This window comes from Spermophilus citellus (genome assembly GCF_964194105.1).
Source record: "Spermophilus citellus genome assembly, chromosome: 18".
Classification (NCBI taxonomy): Eukaryota; Metazoa; Chordata; class Mammalia; order Rodentia; family Sciuridae; genus Spermophilus; species Spermophilus citellus.
The window spans coordinates 2,616,751-2,643,773 of record NC_138200.1 but is presented as its reverse complement, the minus strand read 5'-3'; the positions used below and the strand labels follow the sequence as shown (position 1 = coordinate 2,643,773).

At 54.4% G+C, this 27,023-nt stretch overlaps 1 protein-coding gene across 2 annotated transcripts; it reads right to left on the bottom strand.

Annotated features, from left to right (window-relative positions):
- Positions 1–98: 98 nt before the first annotated feature.
- PPP6R1 (protein phosphatase 6 regulatory subunit 1) lies at positions 99–23,811 on the bottom strand (the record flags this gene model as incomplete). 2 transcript variants are annotated; one of them, XM_081274081.1, is made up of 24 exons in its annotated part: positions 23,233–23,811; positions 12,241–12,473; positions 9,890–10,076; positions 9,669–9,806; positions 9,318–9,383; positions 8,010–8,122; positions 7,803–7,916; positions 7,069–7,231; positions 6,826–6,978; positions 6,598–6,732; positions 6,195–6,259; positions 5,969–6,084; positions 5,781–5,866; positions 5,604–5,693; positions 5,423–5,520; positions 3,882–3,939; positions 3,612–3,793; positions 2,306–2,433; positions 2,047–2,218; positions 1,868–1,938; positions 1,680–1,761; positions 1,100–1,171; positions 933–1,004; positions 99–854 (listed from the first exon to the last, which is right to left on the bottom strand). In XM_081274081.1, the coding sequence occupies exons 2-24, from the start codon at positions 12,465–12,467 to the stop codon at positions 851–853; spliced, it is 2,592 nt and encodes an 863-aa protein (XP_081130207.1). In that variant the 5' UTR covers positions 12,468–12,473; positions 23,233–23,811. The 2 variants fall into 2 exon arrangements, with proteins under 2 accessions (XP_081130207.1, XP_081130208.1); XM_081274082.1 differs by lacking the exon at positions 99–854 and having other exon boundaries at positions 929–1,004.
- Between the last annotated feature and the right edge of the window lie 3,212 nt (positions 23,812–27,023).

Below are 27,023 nucleotides of genomic sequence, written 5' to 3'. Positions count from 1 at the left end.
CACCGCCCCACCCAGGACCATGTCCCACAAGGTTCACAGCCTCAGAGGGGAAGCTGCTCTCCACCCCACATTCCAGAACTCAAGGTCTGACCATCAAGAATCGTAAACAGTCTTCCTTTATTTATATTTGCAATATGAAATAGAAGCTCAGCACGAACACTCACACACTCACGCCAGGCTGGGGGAGGGGGGACAAGGCCACATGGCAGCAGGGCTGGGACCCCAGGCCCCTGGGCAAGGGGGCCCAGCCAAACTGATTCAGGGCCCCTGGGGATGTTGCCAGGGAGGCCCCACTCCCCAGGGCCAGGCGCCTGGGTGAAAGTGCAGGGTCTGAGCGAAGGCACGGCCCCACTCGGGCCCGACACCCTCGCAGGCTTTCACCCAAGGTGGACCTGAGCTGAAAGGCTGGATGTGGGCATGGGCACGGGCATCGGCACCGGAACACAGAACACAGAACTGGGGCAGGGCAGCGGCCTCAGGACCCCAGAGCCAGCCCCCACCAGGACAGACAGGGAGGGCGTGCTTCGGAGCCACGGGCCCTACGTGGCATCCCAGCTTCTTCTCTCCTTCTCAGTATATATATAATATATAATATATGTCTCTCTCTCTTTCTTCTTTCCACATGACTCTCTATCTTTATTCTAGGAGACAAAGCTCCGTAATTTCTCTTCTCAGTGCAAATGGGGGTGGGTGGGGGCTTGTCTCCCTGGCACCAGTCTCCTGGGAATCCAGAGGAGAGAATGTGAGGGAAGCGGGTGACAGGAGCAGGGGGCATCTTGGGACCCACCCTGCCCCACTGGGGTCCACGGGAAGGACGGAAGATCTGGCCGCCGCCACCACCACCAGGCAGCTACCTGGGAGGAGAGGAGACATAACATGAGGGTCCAGGAGCCCTGTCCCTCCCACCTGCCCCAGGCTGTAGCCACACTCACTGGGAGCCCGGGGAGATGGGCCCTCCAGGGGCAGAGCCGTTGGGCACTGGAGGAGGCTCAAGGGCCTGGGCACTGTCAGAGAAGAGAAGGGACCCAGAGGTCACTGCCTGCCTCCCAGCTTGCCCCACTCCAGCCTCTCCTCCAAGGGAGGCCTTCTCACTGCTCACCTCTGGCCTGGGGGGAGCTCCATGGGCCCTGGGCTCTTCTCCCGGATGGAGGTAGAGGGGTCTCTGGTGGCACTGTAAGCAAGACCAATGAGGCAGGCAGCGGACAGCCTCACTTGTTACCATAATCCACCCTAGACTGCCCATCACTCCCAGAGGGGCCTTACTGAGGATATTGGCCGGACACCAGCTAGATGCTTGGTAGCTTCGTGGATGCCCATGAGGATACAGATGGCAGAGAAAAGTGGGACCAAACAGCCCGGGCAGGGGAAGGGGCAGGCGGTGCCCACTTTGTACCCCACCAGATGCCCTGTGCAGGAGGTGTTTCCCACCCACATAGGTCCTCTGCACATGGGCTTCTGAAGACCCCTAACCCTCCAGGAAGCCTTTCTCTGCCCCTGGGGCTATAAGGACCCTCAAGCCTACTCCTGCCTATGCGTACTTACTTTAAAAAAAAAGCCACAGGGAATGCAAGGAAAGGCTCGGCAACCAGGAGCAGCCCAGAGACAAGACAGCCACACCCATCTCTACAGGAACATAAGGCTGCCCCTGCCTCCCAGCAACCAGACCAACGCCCCTTTACCTGTCCAAGTTGCTGGGGGTGGAGCGCATCCCATGCAGGGTGGCCTGCAGGCCCTCGATGCTAACCAAGGCCTGGCAAGGGGCTGTGAAGGAGACAGAGCAGGTATCAGCTGCTGCCTCCCAGCAGCTTCAGACACAGCCAGGCTGAGACCCCAGGAACCCAAGTGGGCAGGGCAAAGGCAGGCTCACCAGAGGACTCTGTCACTTTGCTATCATCTGTGACTTCCTGAGGTGCTGAGGTGGGCGTGGGGTCCTGAGACCTAGGAGGTAAGAGAAGAGCCCAAAGGTGTGGCTGGGGTCAACACCCAAGCCTAGGGAGAGGACCCAGGAATGTCAGTCTCATGTCCACTTGCCCCACCTGCCCTCACCTGAGCTGCAGGGCACTGAGGGCTGAAGGACTGGTCAGGCTCTGGGTGGGCGGCATGTCAAGGGGCCCCGCAGGTGCTGGAGGCCCAGAGTGTAGCTCCTCCTCCCCAGAGACTTGGGGGTCCATTAGGGCATCCATAGGCACTGGGTCAAAGGTGGCGGTCCAGCTCGGGCCTGGGGCAGGGGCCAGGGAACAGAGACAAAGGTGAGCTAGCAGCACACACCCTAGGTGTACCCGATCACCCACCACCTAACACTCACCAGGAGGCAGAGAGCCAGCTGTGGGGTAGGAAGTGGGGTCAACCCGAACACGGGCTGCCCTGCCATCAGCCTCCTCCTCCTCTTCTTCCTCTTCCTCCTCGTCCTCACTGTCTGTGCTGCCTCCACTCCTGCCCCCGACACCACTTCATCAGGTGGCCATGCAGGGACAGCCCACTGACCCACTTCCCCCACTGCAGCACAGGGCAACAGGGTAGACAGACGTTGACAAAAGAAAACAGGCAGAGGAGGACTTTGGGAAGCCACTGACAAGGAGGTCCTAGAGCCTGGGGACAGGGATTCCTGCATGTGCTGAACAGAGCAGTAAAGACGGTCATCCCCATCTGTCTTCCAAGGCAGGACAGACATCCCGGAAATACAGACTCAGACACAGCAGAAGGACACACAGACAGAGGCCAGCTCCTGAGTGCCCACTGGACATCGCCAGCATCATCATCCCCTAGCAGGCCTTCCCACCCACAGCCTCCACTCAACAGAAGGGTCCACTCTCTTCCTCTACTGGCCCCAGGCACATCAGACACAGGATGTTCAACCTGCACCAGAGTCACATAGTGGTTTACAGCAGGACATCAAGGTCAGTGGCCAGCAGAGGGTACCCCAGGAAATGAAAGGCCCAGATCAGGTACTGACAAAGGGGAGTCCCTGTAGCTGCACTCTTGGGGTGCTACACTTATCCATATGCATGACACATATATCATATTAAAAAGGTAACATCATTAAAAAGGTGTGGTGGCACGTGGAAGGTGAGGGAGGCTGAGCAGGGAGACACCAAAATCAAGGCCAACTAGGGCAACTTAGGGAGACCCTGTCTCAAATAAAAAGGACTAGGAATGTGTCTCAATGGTAGCATGCCCCTGGGTTCAAGCCCCATTACTACCAAAAAAAAAAAAAAAGAAAAAAAAGAAAAAGTTAACATAAAACACTCTAATCTGCAAATCAAGTCACCAGGCAGCCCACAGAGTCACAGCCCACTGACCTGGTGTTCATGCTGGCAAAATATACACAGCATGAATCCATTTAACCAAAGAACAAAAATTAACATGATATTCACCCAAGGCTGATCACAACCTAATTCCAGCTTTGTGGAATAAGGAAAAAGGGACCCTTTACCCCTGTACAGGAAACGTGCCTAAGAGCTCATATGGGAGCAGCCATGTGATGGAGGGAGGACCCATCTGCACTCCTAGTCATTTGGTCTGGGTTTCTATCACTCAAAATTCAAAGTGCCCCAACTAATACACACACCACTACTACTCCTTCCTGAGTTCTCACTCAGCCAGGAACTCACCGGACTCCAGGGGGTTGGCCCAAGCGGGCTGTCCTCACCAGCTGGGTGCCCTGCCAAGCACCATACTCTCCATCCGACTCCCCAGAACCCGGGCCCTCGTCCTCATCCTCCTCCTCCTCCTCCTCATCATCAAACTGCTGGATGCGGTCCTTATAGCATATCTCGAGCAGGTTGGCATTGGGCTAGAGGTACAGGGTAGGAAGATGACTCCTCTGCCCACAGTGCCCTCACATCCCTCCACCCCACTGTCCAGGACAGGCAAGCACTCACGTTCTCGTCATCCGCATGGAGGGAGAAGGTGATGTTGGCTGTCTTGTCAAAAGGCGCGCTAGGAAAGGAGGCAGGGGTGGGTGAGAGGGCGCCTTGGGGTCCACGTTCCCTTCATTCACTGAAGTGGTGAGCCCACCCTCACCACTCCGACTCCCGTCTGCTCCCCAAACCTGCAGCACGTGACAGTCGGCTGAGAGAGTAGGGACAAACCAAGCCACCTGACACACACACATTCCCGGCAGATCCATAAGCCATGCTGGGCCATCACCAGCCCTGTGCCACATGTTGCTCACACACTGGTCATAACCACCCTACAAGGGAGTGTCCCAATCTCCTCTCAAAGCACAAGGCAATAAGCTAAGGCACACAGCGGGCCCAGAGTGGGGCAGCCCAGATGTCCACTCTGCACCGGCCACCTCTTAGCTGACTTGACATCTCCTGCAACAGGAACCCTGCAGGGTAGCATATTCATCCCCAAAATTCTGTATCCATTCATTTTCCCTCCTGGAACACTTCGTGGGTTTGTTCTTCACTTTTTTCATGTAATTTATCTTGGTAGAGGAGAAGGTAACAGCTTTGTTGCCCTTTATTTATTTACTTTTTTTTTTTGGAGAAAGGGTATGAGGTGCCCAGGTTGGCCTCGGACTTGAGATCCTCCTGCCTCAGCCTCCTAGGTCATAGGGATTAAGGTGTGCACCACAATGCCTGGCTCATAGCTTTGTCTCACAGGGAAGCTAGTCATTCAATGTCATCCACTGAGTACTCAGTCCATCCTCCCACCACGGTGGAGTCAGATCTGTACTTGGGTGTTTTTCCCAGGGGTCTCAGCACAGGCCTCTGATCAATAAGACCAATAAGCACAGCACACAGCCCAGGTCCTGGGCGGAGAAGCAGCAAACAGGATCTCATAGCCACATCTAAGGCCATACAGGGCCACAGCTGAGTGGAGCCTATCAAGGTGCCCCTCACACAGTGATGCACAGGGGCCCTAGGGTGGCTGCTACAATCCCCTCCCATACTCTCCAGCTATGTTCTGGGGCCTTGGTCCCCTGGCTGTCCATGGGCTCAGAAGCTCTGCTCGAAGGCAACTGTGGGTGTTATCCCAAATGGGTCGACATCCACAAGGCTTCCAGAGCACCGTCAGTGGTGCTGGTGATGCTGGCCCAGCCTCCCTCGTGCCAGCCCTCTCCATCTGCACCCCATGTATGGCAGCAGGGAGTCTCTGGTCCTGCCCTCTGGGGCAGCGCCCTCCTAGTTTTCCCAGTGATGTGGTGAACTTGCTCTTCACAAACTTCTCACTGAGACAAGGCATCAGCCTCCGTGCTGGCCCAGGGGTGGGGACCTCACCTGCTGGCCTTCAGCCCGGGGAGGGAGACTGCAGAGCCTCAGTCTAATAGGAGATGCGGTGGCCAGAGGCTGGGAGGACGCACACTGTGTGTGCTGCCAAGACAGGACGGCGCTGGGCCTCTCCTCACCCACACAGAGGAACAGCACCCACCACCCTGATGTGAGGCCTGCCCCACCCTCACAGATACACTCACTTCACACTCTCTTCCTGCTCCCCAAATTCCTCATCATTGAAGCCAAAGTGGTCGATGAAGGCCGAGGTCATGCGCTGCATCTGGAAGTCCATGAAGGCCTGTGGGGGCACAGAGGCGGGGCTGGAGGGAAGCTGAGCAGGGAGAGCTCCGCCCCGTTGCTGCGGCACAGCCCCAGGCCCACCTGCTGCAGCACAGCCTCCTCGGGGAAGTTGAACTCCTTGAGCCGGTCGTCCTCGTCGTCACTGGAGGAGTGCAGATGGTGGGTGTTCACCTGCCAGGACAAGAACAGTGGTCAAGGGCCAAGGGCCAAGGGCCAAGAGAGAGAGAAGCACATTCCTGCCAGAAACCTGGGCCTCACCAGGTCCACAGTGTTCCTCTTGTTGGTCTCCGCCAGAGGTCCTGACACAAATGCCTCCCACCGCTCCCGCTGTTCACCTGGCAGTTCTAGACACGTGGGACGGGAGGAGACGGACAGGAGGACGTGACCAGCCACTCAGACTCCAGCACCCTCCCGCCCCACCGGCTGTCCTGGCCAGCCCGCCTCACCCTTCAGCAGCTGCCCCAGCTGCTCGGCATTGGGCCCCTGCTCTGCATTCTGCACCAGTGCGTTGGCCACCCGTGTCAGGTGGCCCATGTAGCCTTTCCTTGGGCCCCCCCCAGACCTGGATGAGAGCAGAGGACACAGCTGGAGGGTGGAGTGGATGCCAGGGCTGCCGAGCCCCGGGCCTGTCCTCCCCTGCCCTGTCCACCCTGCAGGGCAGCAGGAGCTCACTGTACACGGTCGTTCTCCTCCCAAGAGGTCAGGATGCGCTCCACCAGGCGGCAGTGTTGCAGCAGCTGTGAGCAGTGGGGATACGGAGCAGTCAGGGTGGAGTCTTCAGCAAGCACACTCCACCAGGCCCCAGGCTCGAGTCAGACTGCGAGGGACAGAGGCAGGCCCTGCCTCCTCGGCCTGCCATCCTCTGGCTTTCTCCACGGAGCACAAGACACACATGCACACACTTGTGGACATGCACGTACCCTCAGCCAACCTGGTCATAGGCCTGCCAAGCAGCCTACCCTTGATGCCTGCTGCAGCCAGGCACTCACAAACAGGCAGAAGGGACGGGGCAGGCCTCTGAGGGTGCACCCTTGGGGATAGGCCCCCAGAGAGGGAAGCAGGGACCCCGACTCACATGTTTCACCACAGGGTTCGGAGCAGGTGTCTCAGAGCTGCTGTCAGGAGGGGCCCCTGAGCTCAGCATGGCGCTCACACACACCTCCACTTGAGCATGCAGGAAGTTGTTGAAGACATAATGGAAGAAGAGGTCCTGAGGGGTAGGGCACATGCTGGCACCAGAGATGTGTAACCTGTGACCTGGCACTCCCCTGCCCCCAACCCCCTAACCCCCTGGCCCCTGTACCAGCATGGTGTTAGGCACGTCCAGTAGCAGGAGCTCCTGTGTCAGGGCAGCATCGTTGGCAATCAGGGCACTGGCCAGGAGCTTGACTACGTGCAAACGTGTGTTGCCCAGTGGTGGGGCCAGGCTTCCCCATGTCATCCGCAGTGGCTCCAGCTACAGGTGCAAGAGGGCACTCAGATCCTGAAGCCACCTTCCCTGCCATCCCATCACCCCTGGAGACACAAAAACCCTCACATCCCCCACCTCGGGAGGCTCAAGCAAGAGCTGGTGGAAGCAGCTGAGTCGCGGGCGCAGGGCGTGCAAGGCACCCACACTGGATGCCATGCTGTCCAGGGTGCCCTGGGCCAGGAGCTCTAGCTGGCCATCCACGCTGCTGAAGAAGTTGTTCATGGTCACAGCATCCGACCTGCAGTAGGGGCAGGATCAAGAGCAGAGTGAGCCAGAGGAGCCTGTGCACTCTACACAGGAGAGGGCTCAGTTCCATGTCTGAGAAGGGAGCCAGCCATCATGTGCCCCAGAGGTTGCTCGTCTGGAGCCCTCCTGACGGGCTAGAGAAGATTGTGAGCCCAGTCCAGCCAGTGTCCACAGTTCACTGGGCACAAGGGGAAGTGGATGAGGCAGAGCATGGCAGGTGGAGTACAAGCCCCAAGGCAGCCTGAGGACTGGGTCTAGGCGCAGACAGCCATTGAAAACTGCCCCTCCCACCAACCAGCTTTGAACAGTGAGCCTGGCCTCAGTTCCTCCTCTTCTTTTTTTTTAATGTGGAGGTGGAGATTGAACCCAGGCCTTATGCATGCAAGGCAAGCACCCTACCAACTGAGCTACATCCCCAGCCCAGTTTCCTCCTTCTGGAACAAGATGTGACACATCTAACTGGCTTACAGGAACACAACCAGCCACTAAGCCGTGGGGCAGCCGGGCGCTGCTGCTTTGCCCCACAGACAACAAAGCGTGCCATCTCTGGCCAGCACCCTCACCTTGGCCTCCTGGGCTCCAAAAGGGTCAACAGCACCTGGATCCCACTGACAATGACCGACTGGCTCTGCTCTCCCGCAAACATGTTGCTCAGGAGCTGCTCGATGGTCTCCTGCCTGGGAAGCAGGAGTAGGTCAGAGTGAAGGCCCAGGGCAGGGACCCAAGATGGCTCCCCTCCCTGGGCTTCAACTCCCATTCTGCAAACCCACTTCTCCAGGGTGGCCAACAGCTGGTCAGGCTCCGGGCTGTCCTGGCCTTGGATCATCAGGTCCCGGCTCAGGCGGATGATGTCGCACAGGGACTGGGACGCGTTGGAATGTTGCTAGGGAGGGGGAAATGGGTGAGGACCCTACACAAGCTGACCATCTGTGGCCTCTAGTCACTCTGGGATAGAGAAGGTCACACAGACACAGGGAAATATGCTACAAAAGGAGGGAACAAAGAGGTACCAAATGCTTCCAGAAAAGACACATACACACACACACACACACACACACACACACACACACACACACACCACTGCTCACAACACCAGATGCCCAAAAGCTGGTGGAGGGAAAGCAGATTATGACCTCTCCACACCATGGAGTATTACTATGCCACCAAAAGAAATGAGGCATTGACCCATGCTGCAACAAGGATGATGATGTGTGTGATGCTGGGACAGAAACAGGGCCTGTAAAGGTGCTCTGCCACTGAGCCACACCCCAGCCTGAGGATGGCCCTGAAAACACTGTCAAGGGACAGAAGCCAGACACAGAATATCATATAGTATGAGATTCCATTTTTATTAAACATGACAGAATGTAGCTCAGTGGTAGAGCACTTGCTAGCATGTGTGAGGCCATGGGTTCAATCTCCAGTACTAAACAAACAAATAAAAAAGACAAAACCCCAAATTGTTTGTATAAAATGTGCAGAAAAGGCTTGGTTGCCAGGAAGAGGGGCAGGCGAAATTGGGAAAGTGCTAATGGCCACAGGGTTTCGAGTATGAAAAATACTCTTTGAGTTACCCACAATACTGTGGATGAACTAGAATCCACTGAACTATAACCTTAAGTAGGTATATTATACAACATGCCATTTATATCTCAGTAAAGCTGTTAAGAAAGGGGAGCGCTGGGGGTGGTGGCACACGCCTATATACCCAGCAACTTGGGAGGCAGAGACAGAAAGATCACAAGTTCAAAGTCAGCCTCAGCAAACAAGCAAGACCTTGCTTCAAAATAAAAAAATAAAAAGGGCTGGAGAGGTGGCTCAGTGGTCAATGGCCCCTGGGTTCAAAATAAAGGGGGGTTAGGCAGGGAGTGAAACACAAGCAGAGCACTGGGTCTAACCGAGCAGGCAGGCAGCCACAGCTCAGTCTTATGCCCCTGTCCCTCGAGGACACCAAGGCTATACCTCCAGGCCCTCATGGACCCTCCACAGCCCACAGCCTGTGTGAACCTTATGCTGTGCTCCCTTTCTCAAGGGGCAGGACCTGACGTTAGAGGCCTAAAGAACACCAGGGCACTCACATTGTCATCCTTGGATGGGTGGATCTGCTCGATCAGCCGCTGGACAATCTTCTCCTCATTGAGCCACTGAGGGTGAGAAGCAGGGGTTGCTTTAGGTTCCCTGGGTTTTTTGTTTTGTTTTTTTTTTTTACTGGGGATTGAACCCAGGTCCTCCTCACCTCCTATGTCCTCCCCAGGCCTCCCTGAGAACTCCCTAAGGCCTCCCCTGAGCTATAACCACAGCCTTTTTGTTTTTGTTGTTTTAGAGACAGGGTCTCGCCAAACTGATGAATCTGGACTCACAGTGTCCACCACTGTGTCACCACTGCATCTGGATGATTTCTAACCCTGACTGAGTGGGGCCCTCCTCACATTGAAGACATCCTGCCGCAGCTGGGGCCGCTCCACACAGGTAAGCAGGCGCAAGAGGAGGTCCATGATGGCCGAGGTGCCAATGTGCCGCAATAGCAGGTCCACGAAGTCATCCTTCTTGCGTAGGAAGGACACGAGCTGGAGGCACAGGGCCACGTCATGTCCCAGGGTCCTTGATCCCAAGCAACCCCCCGACCCCAGTGTGGAAGGGAAGCAGGCACCTGGTCTGTCTTGCGGTTGATGAGGATGCCCATGACCTTGCTAAAAAAGCTGGCAAGCAGCGGGTTAAGGCTGTCACTGCTCTGCAGGAAGCCATAGAGCCGACTCAGGAGGGACTCATCTGCACCCAGGGCATCGTTGATCTGGGGCACGTCCGAGGTCAGAATCTCGCAGGCCACACTGGGGTACCTAGGAGACAAGCATGGGAATTAGGGGAACTCAGAGAATGTTGGGCTCATGCGTCCAGGAAAGGGAAGCAAAAGGAACACTTTTAAGATCCTCCTCTCTGCCCACGTCCTCCCCAGGCCTTTCTGAGAACTGCGGAGGCTCCCCAACACCCCAAGAAAACATCTGACCTTAAGCCCCTTCACTTCCTTACCTTGCCACCACCACCAACTCCCATTCCTCCCAAGGACACACAAGCAGCCCACACACTGTCCCAGTCGAGGCTGGCTCCCTCTAGGTCACCACCTGAGTGTCCCTCCTGGCCCCTGACCCAGGCAACTTTTCTGAACCTCTAACCTCATCTCCTGCTTCGCTTCTTCAGATACATGCACAGTGCTGGGCAGCCCCAGGACAAGAGCTATTCTGCCCAGGCTACCACCCAAAGCCCCTGGAGACCACAATCTGCTCTGGTCTAATCCATAAATTGTGGAGGATATCACAGGTGCCCCTCCCCTGGAAAGCAGACTCCCTGGGAAGGGGCAGGCACCCTGGGCCAAGCAAGGTGCAGGTGTGGAGATGGAGGCTGCCTTGCTATAAACAGCCTGGTTCACAGCCTGCTGGACACCGGTGGAGTATGGGTGAACAGAGGCCCTTGGAGAGAGAAGCCAGAGCAAAGAAAAAAGAGAAGGCACACATGTGGGGTGTGTATGTGTGTGTGTGGCAGCTGACAGACATCAGGGAGCGAGAGGGACACTCTGCTGGCACACCAGAGGTGCTATCAGCAGCAGCAGCAGCAGGGGACCCACCAGGCCCCAAGCTCCCAGTCTGGTGCCCTTGTTGGCTCTGCTTTACCAAGTCCCCACTACAAAAGCCCAATGGAGCAGCAGCCCTCATCCCCTCTGTCTGGCTCAGGACTCCAAACTGAAAACTTGGAGTGAGGCAGAGAGTGGCACCAATGGACTAGGAGCAGGGACCAGAAGGGCACAGACATGGAAGCCATTGGGAGAACTGTGCAAGGGCCCAGGAAGGGCAGTGTGAGGGGGAATGCAGCCCAAACCCCTGACAGGGCCTGCTGCCCGGTCCTGCCTCCCTCCCTACAGAGGTTGTGGGAGCTTCCGCCCACAGCACTCTGCATGCCACGGAGTACACTGCACCAAGGACAGAAGCCAGCTGCCGCCCTCTCAAGCTCACAGTCCTAAAGGTAAGACAACAGAGTCACAGGTGTTAAAGATGTGATCCAGAACCAGGGGATTTGCTTAACCCCCCAGGGAGCCTTCTAGAGGTTTAAAGCACGTGGGTAAAAATCACATAAGCCAAGGCCCATCAAGTAGACCTCAACGACAACAAAAAGACACTCATCTTTCCCACTGCAGCCTGAGTCTCCAGAGAATCACCCTGAGGGAAAAAGCCCAACATGTCACCTATCAGATGATGCACTCGATCATACTTTCCAAATGACAAAACTCCATATATGGGGCTGAGATATGGCTCAGTGGTAAAGCATTTGCCTAACATGCAGAAGGCCCTGGGCTTGACCCTCAGCACACGCCCCCCCCTCCCTCCAAAAAAATTGTTAAGTAGAGACAACTGGTGGTTGCCAAGGGTCAGGGACAGGATAGGAGAAAGTGGGTGTGGTTATAAATGGGCATATGAGGGGTCCTTGTGGTGACAGAAGTGTTCAGGATGTGGTACAGACACACAAACCTATAGGATGCTAAGCTTAGTACCTGTGCACACGAGTGGACACAAGTAAATCCAGGGAGCCTCATTTCACAGCTGGGAATACAGCATCCTGTGACCATCCCAGCAGTGATACCACTAGGGGCAATGTGACAATAGGTACTCAGGAATTCTCTATCATCTCTACAACTGTATTTCATTCTACAATTACCCCAATAAAAATCTAAGCTGGAAAAAAAGATCAGGAAAAAAAGTAGGCACTGGGTAAATGAAATATTGGCAAAACAGCACTTCTTGTCAAGGCTGGGTGAAGTGGGACTTACTCATTCCACCAGGCCCTGCATTATGGGTATGTCTGGAAAATCCCACCACATAAAGCAATCTGCAGCAGGGCAGAGTCTGCACCCAGGTGAGCTGTGTGACCCTGGGAGGGACCCAGCCCTCTCTGCCTCAGTTCCTTATCTCCAAATCCAAGTTACTGAATGTTGGGGTAGTGTGGGGGACTTACTTGTAGCGTAGCCGCTCCTCACCACTGGCTGGTGGCTCCTGGGTGACCCAGGACACCATGGCCTGCAGGTGTGGTGGCTGCAGCAAGAAGTCCAGCAGCTTGCGGTTGACGACCTTGCACTCCTGCAACACGTCCTCCTCATCCAGCAGCTCTGACAGGCTCAGGTCCTCCCGCTCCAGCAGTGTATCCAGGTGCGAGCTTGTGTGCAGGTCAAACTTCCAAAACATGGCGCCCTGTGGGCACAGGACACAATCTGCATGTTTCGGTCCCAGCCAAGGTAGTCGCCAGCCATACTGGCCAAGTGCCCCCTTCCTGACTGCAGACCCAGGTCTGCATCCTCAGGTGGAACCGGTCCCCAGGGATGTGCCCCAGCTCAGCCTTCCCATCGCATAAGCTGGACGCTCCCAGTGAGCATCAGGCTCTGCCAGTGACCCTCCAACCCACCATTTCCAGCAGGCCAGTCATTTCTCCTACAGTCCACAGGGTCATTTCACATCCAAGGCCCACTGCCCCATCCACCCTCAGCCCTAGGCCTGGTGAAGTGCTCTATGCAGACCACACAAGACCAGCAAGGAGAGGCCAGACACTGCAGAGTGACTTCAGTTCCTCTCCCTACAAGTATTCACTGTCTACACATCTAGGCAGGGACACCCTAAGGACATGACTTGAAATTCTGGCTTCAGACTCACTTCTATCTATCTGCTGAACAAATTCAAATGCCCCAAGACCTCTAGTACACAGCTGATGCCCAGCCCAGCAAATCACCCAAGGCTGCCTTCGAGGTGCGGGCGGTGGCAAGGAGCGAGGAGGAAGTCTGCTCATCTGGAGGCTGTGGCTGTTGCTTGGACACCACACACACAAACACACCCCAACCATCTCCTCGCCACCCCTCACGAAGGCCTGGGACAGGGAAGGGGAAAGTTGCGGGGTGGGGCTGGGAGGCTCCCAAAATAGACACTGCCCAGTGCCCAAATGAACCCAGGACAGGATGAACCCAGCTTCAGAGGGATAAGAATAATAAAATGAGCTACCAACACCTAACTCCTCACCACCCAGGGCACAGGTAACTAATAGGCAACGAGAGCAACTCATGTGGTGCACCAGAGGCAAGGCAGTTCTGTTCTGAGTCACTGACATTCACTGACACATGGCTCCTCATAAGGACCTCTTAGGCTCCAGAGCCCGTGGGAAGGCAGAGCCAACCTGTGCTCCTGATCACTGGTTCAACAGCATACACCGCACACAACATCCAGACCACAACCACCCCACAGAGGCTGCCAATACCCCATCACACAGGATTGGAGGAACCAAGGCCCAGGTACATGGGTGGCTTCCTGGACCCTGCAGACCATCTGGCCCTAAAGACAGCATCTACGGAGCTCCTGCCACAGGCAAGGCACCAACCACATTTCCTGCTCCTTACCTCTCTCTTCCGAGCCTCACAATCATGGAAGCGGAGGCCATTGTTGCCACAGGCCACCATGGGAGGCAGGATACCTCCTCCTGGGCAAACAGATGCTGGTGCCTCTCTAACAATGCCTTCTGCATTCTCTCTGCCCAACCCTTCCTTCTGAGTTCTCTACATAGCCCTCCACTATATCCCTAAACCCTCTGACCTGCAACCTGAGTGACTGTGACTGTGAGGTAGGGGACCAGGAAGAAGATGGAGCCCCATGGCAGAACAGGACAGTTGCAGCAGACTCCCTCACCTCCTTGCTATCTGCCCACTCCAACAAGGGACCACCCTAGGCTCAGTACAGGAGGCATGGCTGGGATGTACCTTGGAGAACTGACAATCCTGATGCGATATGCTGTCAGTTCCTACACCCAGGCCTACGAAGGTGGAATAAAGGAAAGGGTTGTGATCAGTGGCAGCCATTATGGAAAGGTGGGGGCAGGAAGAGGCAGAAGCAGGCTTCAAGACTGCCACAGAGCAGGGGCAATTGAAGAGCCCCATTCCTCCATGGCCTCCAGGTCCTAGTCCACAACTCACTGGGACTTGCCCCTGAGCCCCTGACCCCAGACTGCTTTTCCAATAACCGTTCTAAAATACTAACTTGAACACCTCATGTTTGTTCCCACTAGAGTTTTGCACTAAGGGCCCTGAGGACCAGGCCCCCATCTGCCATCCCCTTTGCTAAGCCCACACTCAACATGCTCAGTGACATACTGCTCCCACCCCTACAAGGCTACACACGAGGCTCTGAGCCCCCGTCACCCAGTCCCAGTTCACTTTGCTGACTGACTGACCTCCACCGTCCACAGGGCCCCAATCCTACTCCCCGGGGGGTAGGGTGCAGGCAGGGGGCATGCCTGATATCACCTCTACCAGAGAGGGCTCCAGGCTCCCTGTGCTCCGCTATCTCAGAGGTGTCTCCTTCACAGCCCACAGACCCCAGGAAGACCCCTCCAGTGTGTGCAGCCCCCAGCACTGTTCTGGACACCCCACACCCTGAAGGCCTTAAGGGTCTTTGTGGATAGAGGCATTGTCACATTATCATCTGAAAAGGACAACTTTGACCAAAGCACCTAGCACCCCCGCTGTACCATCATTCTAAGGACTTCACAGTCATAACTCTTGACTATCCTCCAGAGGAGGAACTGCTGGCACCATTTTTTTTGGATATTCGTTGTTTAGCTGTAGTTGGGCGCAATACCTCCATTTCACTTACTTTTATGTGGTGCTGAGGATCGAACCCAGGGTCTCGCACATGCGAGACAAGCGCTCTACTGCTGAGCCACAACCCCAGCCCCTGCTGGTCCCATTTTACAGGTGAGGAAATTCAGACACACCAAGGTAACTGGCCAAGCCTAGATCTGAGAGGCAAAAGGTGAATTCTCAGAGCATTACAGCCTTGTGCCAGCACTGGGCCTTCCTGGATGAATGAGTGAGCTCCAGAAGGCTGCTTCCAGAACTTGCCCTGCATCAGGGACAGCTGGCCATGGCATCTGAGCTGGCTATCCCCTCGAGGAGCTTGGCATTTCCAGGCCAACACTCCTGCTCCTGAGGGGGAGGTGGCTGGACACTAAGCTCCACATCTACCTCATCCCAGCACTTACTCAACAGACACCTTCTGGATTGAGGATGGGGGAGCTGGGGATGTGGTTCAGTGGTCCAGCACTTAACTGGCATACATGAGGCCCTGTGTTCAATCCCTAGCAATACGCGCGCGCGCGCGCGCACGCGCGCGCGCGCGCGCACGCACGCACACACACACACACAGAAGGCAATGGTCCTCATGTCCCCTGTGGACCAGCTGTGATAGCAGAGCTCACCCCTGCCCATCAGTGGGACACTGTCATTCAGACACCTCTCCAACCTCGCACCATCAGAAATCCAGGGGCTTAGCAAGGCTTCCCAGTCCAGATCCAGGCACTGCTGACCCTCCATCTCCTCTCTCCCTGCACAACCACCAGCCCAAACAGGTGCTCACTGCCTCATCCTCCTCAGCCAGCCAGCCAGTCAGCAGGAGCTTGCTCAAATGACAGACCCTTAGTGGCCTCCTGTTGCTCTCAAATACCACCTTGAACTAGATCTTCCAGCCTCTCTCATGCCATGTTCTACAACTGCCCTGGGCATACGGGTCTTCTTTCTGCCCCCAGAACATGCTACAGCCAGGCACAGTGGTGCACACCTGAAATCCCAGATACTAGGGAGGCTGAGAGTCTGAGGCAGGAGGGTCACAAGTTTGAGGCCAGCCTTGGCAACTTAGCAAGACCCTACCTCAAAACAAAAAATAAAAAAGGCTAGGGATGTAGCTCAGTGGTAGAGTGCCCCTGGGTTCAATCTCCAGCCCCAAAAAAGAAAACAATAAGAACAAAAACAGAACATGCTATGCCTGGATCACCTCAATGACTCCCCCAATAACGGGTTTCTTATGCTTTTGTCTCTTGCTAAGCGTTCTTTTCACAGAACAGGGAGCCCACATTAGGGCTTTCCCCACCTAGCCTAGCAGAACCAGCCCCCAGCCCCTCTTTCGTCCACTGTTCTGTTGTGTCTCCCTGGGACAAGCATTCTGACCCACACAGCACTGAGTGTTGTCTGGAAGCAACGTGACCACACAGTAACGGTGTACTTGCAGTATGTACACATAAACTGCCTCTGAGGATACTTCTTCAAAATCTTCCTCACTAGGTTACCAGGAGCACCTGGAGCAGCACCTGGAGCAGCACCTCACACAGAACCCGGCACTGTGGCAGTAACTGCTCACAAACACTAGTTGAAAGACAGCCCCATCTCCAAACTAGTGGTCACAAGGTTCCTGCCCTGTGACGGGATGCTGCTGTACCACTCCCACCCCTGGCCTGGGCCCCTCCTAGCCACAAAGGCAACTGGGCTGGCTGGGAGGGACAGGCTGGCCTCCTCAGATGGAGTACTGGGTGTATTCTCCCCCAGTGTGAGAGAACATAAAAGTACCCTGCTGCACAGGAAACATGCCTGCACCGTGGGACTCCCCATTCTGCTCAGATGCCAGACCTGAGTCCTCAGGGACCTGTCCCTGGTTTCTACTCCACTTGATGATGAGGAATGCAACAGGCTGACCTAGCGCCTGCCACCAATGAGAAAACGGAGGACCATTGAAAGGGACACCAATCCAAAGCACACTGGAGCAGGATGCATTTCCTGATCTGGGTGTACCTAGGACCAGCATTATCTCAAGGGACAACCACCAAATTAATCATGACTCTAATTTCCGGCTGAAGCCCATGCAGTGGGAACCAACAAGAAGTTCAACATGGTGAACACACAGCCTCTCTACATGGAGCAGCAAGGAGGCCAGGCAGGTCAGAAAGTGGCCCAGACATGCAGAGCCACACGCTGTACAGCCCCACTGACAGGAGTGTCCCGAATGGGCAAGTCCACAGACACAGAAAGTGGATTAGTTTTCAGGAATCGGGGCAGGGTGGACAAGTGGGGATAGTTTCCTTTGGGGGTTAATTTTTTTCTTTTTATTTTCTAAAATCAACTGTAAGAGTAAGAAAACAGAAAAAAATAAATTATGGCAATGGTTCCACAAGGTTGTGACCACATTAGGAACCATGGGTTGGTCACTTAAAACAGACAAACTGCATGGCATATGAATGGTATCTCAAAACCATTACCAAAGAAACAGAAGCTGCTGAGAAGACCACACTGAGGCCAGGCACGGGCTTGCGCTACATCCCAGCCAGCCCAGAACTGACAGGAGCCCACTGGCCTGGCCACCATGGCTCTGCTCTGGGGAGCCAATCCAGGTTGCCCCTGCCCCATCTCTCACCACCAACACCCCCTGTCCCAGCCAAGGGGCAGGACAGGGTCATGCCATGACAGCACCTGTGGAGAATCCAGGCACTTGCACTCACAGCACCTCCTCTCTCCACACTGATAACGGGAAGAATTCCCACTGTCCCTAATGGAAAGGGGTCCAAAAGGACAGAGCCACTCAGCTACCATGAGGCAGAGCTAGGATTCTCCCCTTCCAATGTACCCTGGTCCTCTGACAGACAGCACTCACTCACTTCTAAGGCACTGGTTAAAGGGCACAGGGTACAGCCCCTCAAACCCAAAACTTGTCTCGCTCCTGCTCCAAACTCAGCCCCTGCTTCAGGGAATAGGCCAGGCTTCACTCCCAAAGTTGGATACCCAGAGAACTGGCTCTAGGGAGAGGGCTGGCTGGCATGGGGTGTGGTATTCAGGGGCCTCTGTGAGCCCCAGGAACCCAGGCAGCCCTTAAATTCTCAATCTCAGGTCATTCCTCCAAAAATCAGAAGTAGGGGAAAGAATCAAATTCAACTGAATAATAATTGAGGCCCTCCAAACACTGGTTCTGACTGAAGGTACAAATACAGCAGAACTTTAAAAAGAGAGAAAAAGAAACTTTTCCCACCACAAAATCAATCCACTCTGGCTTCAAACCCTGACTCTCAGCACCCATCTTTCAATTTAATGAAAATTGCTGGAAACCTGGGAGTTGGCAAGACAGCAAAGTTTCGCATTCACTCTCTAACCTGGCATTTGGCTTCTCTGAGCCATGAGTCTTCGGCTGTGAAATGGGGGACAAAACCCAGGAGGGAGGGCTGTTATGAAAATGAGCTAAGCTGCCCCTAAAATCACATCCAAATACTGGAACGGGATGGGAGACAGTCACCAAATGGCACTCAAAATAGAAAAGCAGGAGACAAACAACCTTTCCCCAAGTGACTCAAGCACTTTTCCTCAGATCATTCAAACACTCAGGCAGGCACCACACACACCGCCACCCCCACACTCTGCAACTTTCAGCAACTTCAAGAAAACGGAAGTTGACTACCACTAGTTTTGAGAGACCTTAGAGACCGGTTGAAAACCATGGCTCTGACTGCAAACGGAAGAAGGGGAAATTGTAAATGAGAAAGGAAGCCCTTAAAAACGAAAACTACCCCTGCTTCTCCTGCTAGCCCTAAACCACTGCCTGTTTTCTTGTTTTGCTGTGTTGTTCTAAGGCCTTCAACACCAGCTGCCCGTCAAAAGACCTCCAGCCCCTTCCCTGGCGCAGACAAGGCCTCACTGCGGCTCCCACAGCAGCAGCCACATCCCCAAACACGGATGTGCCTATCAGGAAACCCATGGCCAGTCCTTTATCTGCCAAATCTTCCTAGCCCTGGCCCCCCAGCACCTGGAAATGGAGGAGGTTGAGGGCATGAGGCCTCTCAGAACCTCTGAGGACAGCCACCTGGCTACCAAGGCTCAACAGAGGCTCCAGCTCAGGACAGGCCCATAGTCCAGCAGACTGTCTTAGGAGGGGAGAGAACCAGCCGCAGGCCTGCCAACATCCAGCTCCTTAAAAGGCTAGGTGGTTCAGAGTCAGCAAAACCTCTAACTTCACAGCACTGAACCGAATCTGGAAAGGGGGTTTGTGACACTGAATTCCAAGGACAGAGAAAGGACAACAACCTTACTGCCTCTGAGCAGGACCCACAGCTGCAGAACTGAACACCACCATGGCAAGATAGGCACTGCAAACAAACATTTGGGAGAAGGGACCACTGACAGAAGGGGAGAGGGGCCTGGCTAAGGCTACAAGGTACAAGACGTGGGACTTTCCAGGGGGTTGGGAAAGCCTGGGGGAAGGTCCCCAGTTAGAGGGCAAACCAGGCACCTCCCCCTCTGACAGCAGACCCCACTCCCAGGGGAAGTGGCAGCTGGGCCCAACCTAAGGGATGTAGTACTTCGGAACAGTCTAGGGACACTTGGTCAAGGACTGGGGAGGAGACTCACATGATCCATTCTCCTGGACTTGTCACAGGTTTAAAGGAAAAGAACAGTGGACAGATTTCAAATAACACGAGCATAAACAAAAGGAGCAGAGTTAATATCACAGGTGATCTGAGTTCAAATCTTATCTTTCCAACTGAAATCTCTGTGGCCTAGACCAAGGACTTAACCCCAGTGAGCCTGTTTTCTCCTCTGGGAAATGGCTTACAGATGGGGGTCATTCTAAGGTAGCACTTCCTAGAAGAATCCATAAACCCACTGTTCAAAGGAAATCCCTGGTCTGGCAACGGTAGGAGGGCTTATCCCCAACAAGCCATGGTTCGCAAATCAGGGAAGAGGAAGACATCTCAGGCTCACCAGAGCGTCCAGGCCTTCCACCTCACCTCTTGCTACAAGAATGGCACAGCACCCAACAATTGGTGCACCTCACCTGACTGCTCTCAGCCCCAGCTGAGCATTCCTTCTACCTTCCCTTCCATTCTGCAGGTGTGACTAGCTCACACTGGGTGCTTGAGATCTCCACACAGCAGTACTTCCTCCAGGAAGCTTCTCCATGCCTCCTTCTATATCATCCCCTGGTTATCTTAAGATAGCATCTGAGCCCCCTGGAAAAAAAATGCCAATTTCTCAGGATCTAGCATAAGGCAAGGTTCAGAGCTAAAGGTACTTGCTGGATTAAAAAAAAAAAAAAAAAAAAAAAAAAAAAAAAAAACTGATGGCAGTGGGGGAAGCTAAAAGTCAAAGATCCTTTAAAAGGTCATCCTCTTGGGCTGGGGATATAGCTCATTTGTAGAGTGCTTGCCTTGCGTGCACAAGGCCCTGGGTTTGATCCCTAGCACCAAAAAAAGAAAAGAAAAAAAAAAGTCATCCTCTAATGGAATGAAACAGTGTATGATCCAACAAAAGCAAACCACCAAAACGATGAAAGTAATCAAAATACATGTAACACACTGCCACTCACAAGTTTAATAGAGGAGATAAGCCCATATTATACCGAATGCTCAAGCAATAAAGCTGGGTTTCTCTCCATCAGCACTATTGACATCTGGGGCTGAAGTGGTTTCTGTGGTGAGGGGACTGTCATGTGTATTCTATGACTTTGAGCAGCATCCCTGGCCTCCACACGTACCCACTAGATGCTGGTAGCATTCCCTCTTCCAGTTGTAACAACCAAAAAGGTCTCCAGACATTATCAGATGTTTCCTGCCCAGTTGAAGGACATAAACTGCAATATATATCCCAAACCAAATAGTAATCTACAGAGCTATTGGTTCAGGTACACTTACTGGGCCTTGTATTCTGCTATGGGAATCTACAAATATCCATGCTTAATCCCCAGAACCACCTATGAGGAAAGTTCTCGTGTTAACCCCACTTAAATGAGGAGGAGGCACAGATCACTTAGTAACTTGCCAGAGATCCCACCAATCAGAAAAGCACAGCCAGGACTGGCACCTAGGTCTGACAATCCATACTTGCCTTCACTACCTCTTCATGATCCTAATCCCAAAATTAGAGTCATTGAACATAGACAAAATGATACTCAGGGTTGGGGTGGTGGCTCAGTGGCACAGCACTTGCCTAGCATGTGTGAGGCACTGGGTTCGAATCTCAGTACCACATATAAATAAATGAATAAAATAAAGGTCCATCAACAACTTAAAAAAAAAAAAAAAGGAACTGCCTTCAGGATCATTAAAAAAAAAAATGATACTCAACAGGCAAAAGTTTTATTCTGCTCAGCGGCAAAACACCTCCCTAGCATGTGCAGGGCCCTGGGTTCAATCCCCAGCACCACAAACAAGCAAACAAGAAAAACAGAGCACACAGCATTTTAACAGCATAAGCTAACGCCAACCGCCATTCCAACACCAGTAAGTGGATGCGGCAGGGTGTGGTGAGCGTTTCCATGTGTGCAGTACATGTTAATACAGGGTTATGTATACAAACCACTCCAAAAGTGCTCTTCAGGCAATCTCAAATCGCTGGAGCATTTGCCCTGGTGCCGAGTTAGAACCTTGCCCTCAGGCTAGAAGTAACCCCACCGCAGGTTTCTTTACAACGCTGAACCTAGTACCACATATGTCAGAAAATGCAGCTTCCTTTCCAGAAACATCCTCTTACTTTTTAGGCGGGTTAACAGAAACACCTACATCCTCAGTTCAGACAAGGGTGTCTGTGTATAAGGGAGCAAGACCCTAACCAGAGGTCACACTCAAAGCCCTGGACAGGCACCCCAGCCATGCCACTCTGTCCCTCTGCCCCTCAATGCTTCTTCACTCAACCACACAGAGGACTCAGGTTCCTCCAATGTTCCCACCTTTACATATTTGCAGGTGCTGTTCCTTCCACTCGGAAGGCTCTTCTTTCCACTTTCCATCTGTCAACTCCTACTCATCCTTCCTAGACAGAAAAAGCCACCTGTCTGGCCAGTCTCACCAGTCTCTCCCACTCTGTGGCCTCCTGCAGCAGTGCCCTGAGTTACCTCATCACAAGACAGTAATTGTGACTGTCCAGTGGTGCCTTTGTCTCCCCAGGGGGCAGCTCCCCCACTCTGGGCCCAGCCCCAAGTTCCCAAGCCTGGCCTCAGCAGGCCTCGCAGCACAGAAGCAGGCCAGATCTCCCCAGCCTTCTGCCCCAGGCAGCCAGACACCAGGACAGGAGCCTCTCTCAGGTGAAGGGAAGCCACTATTCTGGGAGTCAGGAGGCCAAGGAATCCAAGAAGGCTGGCAAGAGGAAAGGGCAGGTGTGTGGGAAGAAAGGAGGATCTGAGGAGGAAAAGAAGTAGCACCCAAGGGGAGTAAGACTGAGGGGATGGGCAGTGGCAGAGGAGCCCAAGGAGGCTGAACTCAGGGGGTGAGGAGGTAATGAGAGTCCCAGCAGAAGGGACCCTGATGTTGGCTGGGGGAAGAGGGTGGGCCAGGGCCCAGGCAAGAACCTTAAGATCATAGGGGCTCCCAAAGGAAAAAAGTAAGGGGGTGGGAGTGGGCAGGGGACATGAGACGAAGGAACTTGGGACACTGAGAGGAGACTGGTTAGGGCTGCGAGGCAATTCAGGGGAAGAGACAGAGACTCGGGGAGAGGCAGGTGTGCAGAAAGTCAGAGACAGACACACATTGGCTGAGGAAAGAGAGACTCAGGAGTGAAGGGGAAGGGACAGAGACTGGGGGACAGAGGGGAAGACAGAGACTCAGGAGTGAAGCGGAAGGGACAGAGACTGGGCGACAGGGGAAGACAGAGACTCAGGAGTGAAGGGAAGGGACATAGACTGGGGGACAGAGGGGAAGACAGAGACTCAGGAGTGAAGCGGAAGGGACAGAGACTGGGCGACAGGGGAAGACAGAGACTCAGGAGTGAAGCGGAAGGGACAGAGACTGGGCGACAGGGGAAGACAGAGACTCAGGAGTGAAGGGGAAGGGACAGAGACTGGGGGACTGGGGAAGACAGAGACTTAGGAATGAAGGGGAAGGGACAGAGACTCAGGGGACAAGGAGGAGACAGAGCGCGAGCGTGCGCGCGTGTGTACCAGGGCAAGGGCCGGGAAGGGACTGAGCCTAGGGCAGAGAGGAGGCAACGGGAAGGACTCAGACTCGCGCCAAGGGAAGGGAGAGGAAGGGACGTGAATGGACAAGAAGCGACCGGGACTCGGGCCGAGGGAAGGGACGGGAAGGAACCGAGACTCAGGCACAGAGGAAGGGGCGGAAAGGACAGCAGGGCGACAGCGGCGGAAGAGCGGCCGGGAGCGGCGCCGGGCTCACCTGCGCGGCGGGGCGGCGGCTCCTCGCACTCGGGGCTCATCGGGGCGCTCCCCCTCGCCCCGCCGCCGGCGGCTCAGCCCCACCGCGGGCCCGGACCGTGGGGCGGGGGCGGCGGCTCGCGCAGGCGCCGCGACGGGCTCGGGGCGCGCACGCGCCCTCGGTCAGGCCGCGCGGGGCCGCGCCGAACTTTGGGACCGCGGCGAGGGCGGCGACGGGTGGCGAGGCCCGCGAGGCGCCTCCGCGCGCAGGGACGGGGAATTCGGCTGGGTTCCCGGCCGAGCCGGCACCCGCAAGAGGAGAATACGTCCTCCTCCGCAGCCCGAGTGGACCGCAGAGCTGTACAGCGGCCAGCGGAGGCCGACGCCCGCTTTCTCAGCCGACGCCTCCCCTGAAGCGGCTGGGTCTCGGGCCGCAGTTCGCCTAAGTACCCCCGTCGCCCGGCTCGCTCCGCCACTATCCCATAATGCCCCGAGCGCGAGCGGCTGCGGAAGCCCCGCCCTCCCGCCGCCGCCTCGCTGCGCAGGTGCGCTGGGGCTGCTCTCCTGATGCACGCAATGCGCATGCGCTGTCCCGACGTCCGACCCCGCCCTCCGGGTACTCAGCCTCCGCCTGTGCGCCTGCGCTGGGCGTGTTCTCGTTCTGTGTGAATGAGCTCAGAAGGCCAGTGTGCAGGCCCCGCTGTGCCCGGGACGTTAGCGCCGCTCTGCCGGGAAGCCACTAAGCCCAGTGATCTTGCTACTCCATGGCTTCTCTCCCCGATCGGTCTTCCATCCGCGGTTCCGCTCCTCGCGGCCCAGTTCTGCTTGGGCTGTAGGGTCGGCTCGAAGCGTCCATCCCGGCGTGACCCTCCCCCACTGCCCCTGGCCCTGCTTCTCTGGCGCCGCCTTCTCTGTGGCTGTGGCTGACTTCTGTCCTGCTCCTGGGCAGACGCCACTTCTCTCGCCCAGAGCTGCACAGGGTCCTCCCACACCTTGTGTTCACGCAGGTCTGTCTGGCTCTGTGCCTCAGCTCCCCCGACTTTATAGCTCCCTCCCTGCCCATCTTAGAGGCCTCGTGTGCGGGTTAGAAGTGCGTTAAGGAACATACTTTGCTTTTAAACCTGCAGATGGATGTTTTTTCATTTTAGGGACATTTTGTTGAACCATGTATATGAGTTATGTTCTTTTCTGTATTTCAAGAAGGCCAGTTATACATTCACATTTGCCAACTTCTAATGGCTTTAATCTTTGTCGTATCCCCCAGCATCCACTGATTAACGCCTGTCAGTAATTTGATTTTTTCAGCCATGTCTTTTCTGGTCCCTGCTAGAAATATCTAGTGTGTATGTTATGCTCAGTTTTGCTTGGTCCTTGTATCTGGCAGCTTGTTCTGCAGGACAGATTATCTCAATGGCATGGCATGTGCCATGTTCACAGCTTGAACCTGCACATATGCAGGCTGGCAAGACTGTGCTCCCCATGTCTCATGGCTCAGATGCCAGAGAGCCTGGGCCCAGCTGCGTTACTGTATTTTAAGTCCACCGTCTCACATCAGCCACCATCTTTTGGTTAAAGGAAGCCATATGGTCAAGTCCACCATGGTGGCAGGAGGTGCATATGCTCTACCCACCATGGAACAGGAAAGTCCTCTTGTCTCATCTATGTGGAATGGAAGGGAGAGAACATTCACTGCACAATGTAGTTTACCACAATTCTCAATTTGTTTCCCCGGGTTTGCCAATCCTCTTTTTTCATCTTTGACATCTCATTTTAAAGTAGTCTCAGGTTCCTGACATAAACCTTGCAGCAATTATGAGCATATTAGGGTTCTCCAGAGAATCAGAACCAACAGGATGCTTATCAATATATAAAAGCAGCCGAGTGCAGTGACACATGCCTATAATCCCTGCAGCTTGGGAAACTGAGGCACAAGGATCACAAGTTCAAAGCCAGCCTCAGCAACTTATCTAACCTAATCGAAATACAGTGCAAAAAAGGGCTGGGGATGTGGCTCAGTGGTTAAGTGCCCCTGAGTTCAATCCCCAGTACCAAAATATATACATATAGAAAGTGATTTATATGGGCTGGGGTTGTGGCTCAATGCACTTGCCTAGCATGTGCAAGGTCCCAAGTTTGATCCCTAGCATCACGTGCACAAAATGTGGTTATGAGAGATTGACCTACATGATTTTGGAGGCGGCCCAGGAATGCTGGAGGTATGGTACCAGACCAAGTCTGAAGACTGGAAAATCAGGGGAGCCAATAGTAAGTCCCAGTCTGAGTCTGAGTCCAAAGGCCTAGAACTGGCCAGCATGATGTCCAAAGGCAGAAGACAGATGGTCCAGCTGACAGTAAATGGATTATGTGATGTCCCCTCACACTGGTGAGAAGTCTTCTTTACTTAGTTTACTGATCAAACACTAATGTCTTCCAGAAACACCCTCAAAGTCACATCCAGAAATTGTTATATGAGCTGGGAATCCCGTAGCCCAGTCACGTTGGCATTTAAAGTCAACAATCACAGGGAGGCATTCCTTCTGCTGCTTTTCTTCTATGTTGGCATCCTGTCTTTGACCCAGCAATCCAGAATTTGGCTCCTTTCCCCCCCACACAATATGGCATAGTTGTCACACTGTTTCAACAGTGTCAGGAACTGAGGGGCAGGAGAACCATCATATTCAACCACCAAATAGATGGTGAGAAGCACACAGTCCTCAAGAATCTCGAGAGCTGCAGTGGCTAGGGACTGAATCTGTCTCTACCTGGGCAGAAATCACAGATGATGCTGTTGTGGTAATAGGATTGGAACACCTTCGAGTGCACGGTGGGCACACTCGTTTCCCACAGTTCACATAGTATTGTCTCTCTCTGACCTCTCCACCCCTTCGGAAGATGCGGGATGATTCACCTGATCCCATGGGCATCGTTGCTCAGCTCTGGGCCCCTCCCACATGCAGCCAGTTTGCCCACAGCACAGCACGCTGTGCTCTGGCCTGGTCCTGATCACCCAAGAGGAGACCCCTGCAGGAAGCTGGGGATGCTTGTCTAATGAGGTGAAGGAACAGCAAGACTGAGACCAATTTTTCAAATGGTTCTAACAGTCATAAAGGTGTCATTTGATCCTCAGTTCTCAGATCCTGCACTACCTCTCCATCCTGAATTTGGCAAAAGAGGTGAAAATAATTGCCCCAAATCCCAAATTGACTAAAAAATTCCTGATGTACAGGTACAATCCATATGAGAGCAATGAGTCACATGGAGCAGGGAAGCCCGGACACAGAGAAGCACCACAGCCTTGGGATAAACCCAGTTTTGAATCCTGCCGGCTGAACTTATCTGAGGATTAACCTGCCCTGGGCTCAGCTGACTTTATTGAAAAACAGCATCAGTCAAGGACTCTTGGTTGCAAATGACAAATCTTCCTTTAGCTAAATAGAAAAGGAACTGATTAAAGGGGATAAAGAGGTTCCCCTGAAATCTCTGAGAGGCTCCAGAGACGGGCGTCGTGAGTTGCAGTCAAATCAAAGCCTGTGTCCAAGCACAAGACTGCTCCTGGGACGCAGCAGCCACTGTCACCAGCATCCAGCTCAGATACTAGGGGCACAACCTCTGCCCACCCTCTCTAAGCCAGGTGCCTCTACTCCACTGTGGCCAGCACGTACCCTGGGCAGGGCCTCCTCCATCGCTAGCTCCCACCGCGAGACTTCCCAGGGGTTCTGACTGGAGGAGGTGAGGTCCCATGACTGGCCTACTGCAAGGCATGCTGAGAAAGAATGGCTTCTACCTTAGAACCTCTAATCTCACTAAGGAGAC